We start from the raw sequence: 2509 nt of genomic DNA, 5'->3' as shown, positions 1-2509 counted from the left end.
TGGGTACACAGTGGAAAACAAAAAAATAACTGTGAATAGCAACATCCTCACCACACAGGCCGAATCTTGTTGACAAGAGCACGATTAGCTTTCAGGCTCGATCACTTGATTCGAGGCAGTGGCTCAACACTGATATTTCTCGGATGGAGATTTTATTCAAGATTAATATGCTGTACCCTTGACGTTACGATCTGTAAAACACAATGAATTCAAAAATATCCACACAACCCAACAAAAGCAATAATTATCAGAAAGGCAGACATCACCAATATAGGTACTACAACAATTCAAGCTTACACTTTCAACACAGTTCATACACCTAAATTATTTGCAAAGAGCCCAGACGCGGTTTCGTATCTGACACAATTAGAGTACATGTTTGAAGGCTAAAGACCATCAACTAGATAGCATTCCTCCCATAAAGGTCCTTGGGTCAGGGCAATTTCCGTTGAACTGAGCCTGTGAGAAATCGAAGCCTGGATTCTGCAGAATGAAAATTTACATTACAGATGAGAAGAAACTTTGGTGTGTATGATATTCCTTGAAGTCCAGCACGCTGATCTTTAGATATACACAAACAACAATAAGTTGAGAAAAGAAAACCATGGAGTTGCGGATGATAGTGTCAACTTCTCTAGCGAGCATGAAATACTAAACAAAAATTTCTAAGATCTCGTCACAAGTAAAGTATATGATGCTTGTAGTATGTTTGTCAATTCTTCATGGGAATATATTATAAACATGATCTATTTAGTAAAAGTCACGCCTGTATATTGAGAGGGCCACATAGACATTTGATTACTAGCTTCTTGACATGTGTTGCGCATATATAATTATAATATTTTTAGAAATACAATCTTTATTATACATTTCCAAGAGAATTAACGTTGGCATACCTCTTCTTGAAATCGTTGAAGCATGAGCCGCTTCTGTTCTAGATCAGTAGTGTAGGGATCTAACTGGCCTTCACCCACTATAGGCGAAGACCATGTCTGACCTTTGTCCCTCTTCTGCAATGTTATGTGCAATATTTCATCTTCTGCACAGTGTACATAAGAGGTTAGTACAGTGTAAAAATCATGTGACAGAGTAGCTGACTGGCCATTACCAATTTATCACATGTGATAGATGTAAACATCAAGTTCATTGCTTTGACGAACTGAACAACTCATCCAATTATTTTATACCAAGAAAACTAGAATAAAGTTCTAAATTGCTGATTTGATGCAAAAGGATCCATCATATAATTGCCCCATTGGTCAATTCTTAGTTAACAGATTAACTAGCATGAGACTTCGTTTTTAGATCATGATTTTCAACGCTCAATAGACAAGAACCTTCCCTAAAATTTTATTACTGATTAATAACAAAATGTTGATAAGTTCTAATCGCCTCAATAGTCACTAATCCCAACTAAAGAATTTTATATCTCTCATATTCAACTACCACAGCAGGTCTTTCCTTCATCTAAGAAACAAACAAAAGGAAGTTAACTTTCATGAGTTTCAGATTTTAGACCATTTTCCTACGAGAAATACAAGACCCAGTTCCTAGACTTTTCAAAAGGGAAATGAAAAGATAACAGTCCAATGACTGACATCCCACCAAATATACACAAATCAAACCCATAAATTCAGCCAGCTATTCCAGTATACATGCATTTAGAAGAAACAGAACAAAATAATTTCATTTTTTAAGCTGAAAAATCAAAGAGCAAAGTACCAAGAGTCCAAAATGAACAATCAGTCTTCACCGGAGCCGTAAGATCATGCTGTGATTGACCCAACACAAAAAAAAATAAAATAAAAAGACTGCCAAATAAACCGAAATAATAAAAATTTAAAATCAACAAAAAAAAGTCAAATTTAGGGGAAAATATAAAAATAAAAACAGAAGCTAACATTAAGGTAAGGAGGGTTCCCTTTGATCCCAACTTCTACATGCTTGGAGCCAATCTTACAATAAAACAGCTTCTTCGGAACATTAGGCGGAAGCGATATGTACATATTCACCTCTTCAATCGTTTGGTCCCAATCGAACACCTTCTGACCTGAAAAAAAAAAAAAGATTTCAAACACAAAAATCCAATTCTGATTCACATATAAAAGGAAATATAATTAGAGAATCCCCACCATTATGGATGAAGCTATGCTTCTTCTCAGGAGCCAATTTCTCCGCCATTTTCACTCCATGGTAGAGCTTTCACAACCTTGAATTTTTCAATTATTTCTCGTTACAAAAGCCCTTAGTTGAAGAAATTTTTCAATTTTTTCAATAATTTTTTAAAAAAACTAAACATATTTAAATGTTTTTTAAGCTTTTTGAACAAAGTTAGAAACAAGCTTATATGATTTATTCAGTTCTTATTAAAGAATAATGATTATGATTTCTAATATCATATAAAATAAATAAAAAATTGTTATTTGTTCCAAGTTCCATTAACAAAAATTCAAGAAATCAAAAGACAATTTTCTTGGATTTTTTATATAGTTAAAATAAAATTATTATT

General features: G+C 33.5%; 1 protein-coding gene across 1 annotated transcript; it reads right to left on the bottom strand.

Annotated features, from left to right (window-relative positions):
• Window positions 1–333: 333 nt before the first annotated feature.
• Window positions 334–2291, bottom strand: LOC140827543 (uncharacterized). The gene is made up of 5 exons (XM_073190234.1): window positions 2133–2291; window positions 1902–2050; window positions 1723–1771; window positions 897–1039; window positions 334–483 (listed from the first exon to the last, which is right to left on the bottom strand). Exons 1-5 carry the CDS (start codon window positions 2179–2181, stop codon window positions 397–399), a joined length of 477 nt encoding a protein of 158 aa, XP_073046335.1. The 5' UTR covers window positions 2182–2291; the 3' UTR covers window positions 334–396.
• Window positions 2292–2509: the final 218 nt, after the last annotated feature.

This window comes from Primulina eburnea, chromosome 3, assembly GCF_022965805.1.
Source record: "Primulina eburnea isolate SZY01 chromosome 3, ASM2296580v1, whole genome shotgun sequence".
NCBI lineage: Eukaryota > Viridiplantae > Streptophyta > Magnoliopsida > Lamiales > Gesneriaceae > Primulina > Primulina eburnea.
This window is presented reverse-complemented; position numbering and strand designations above follow the sequence as displayed.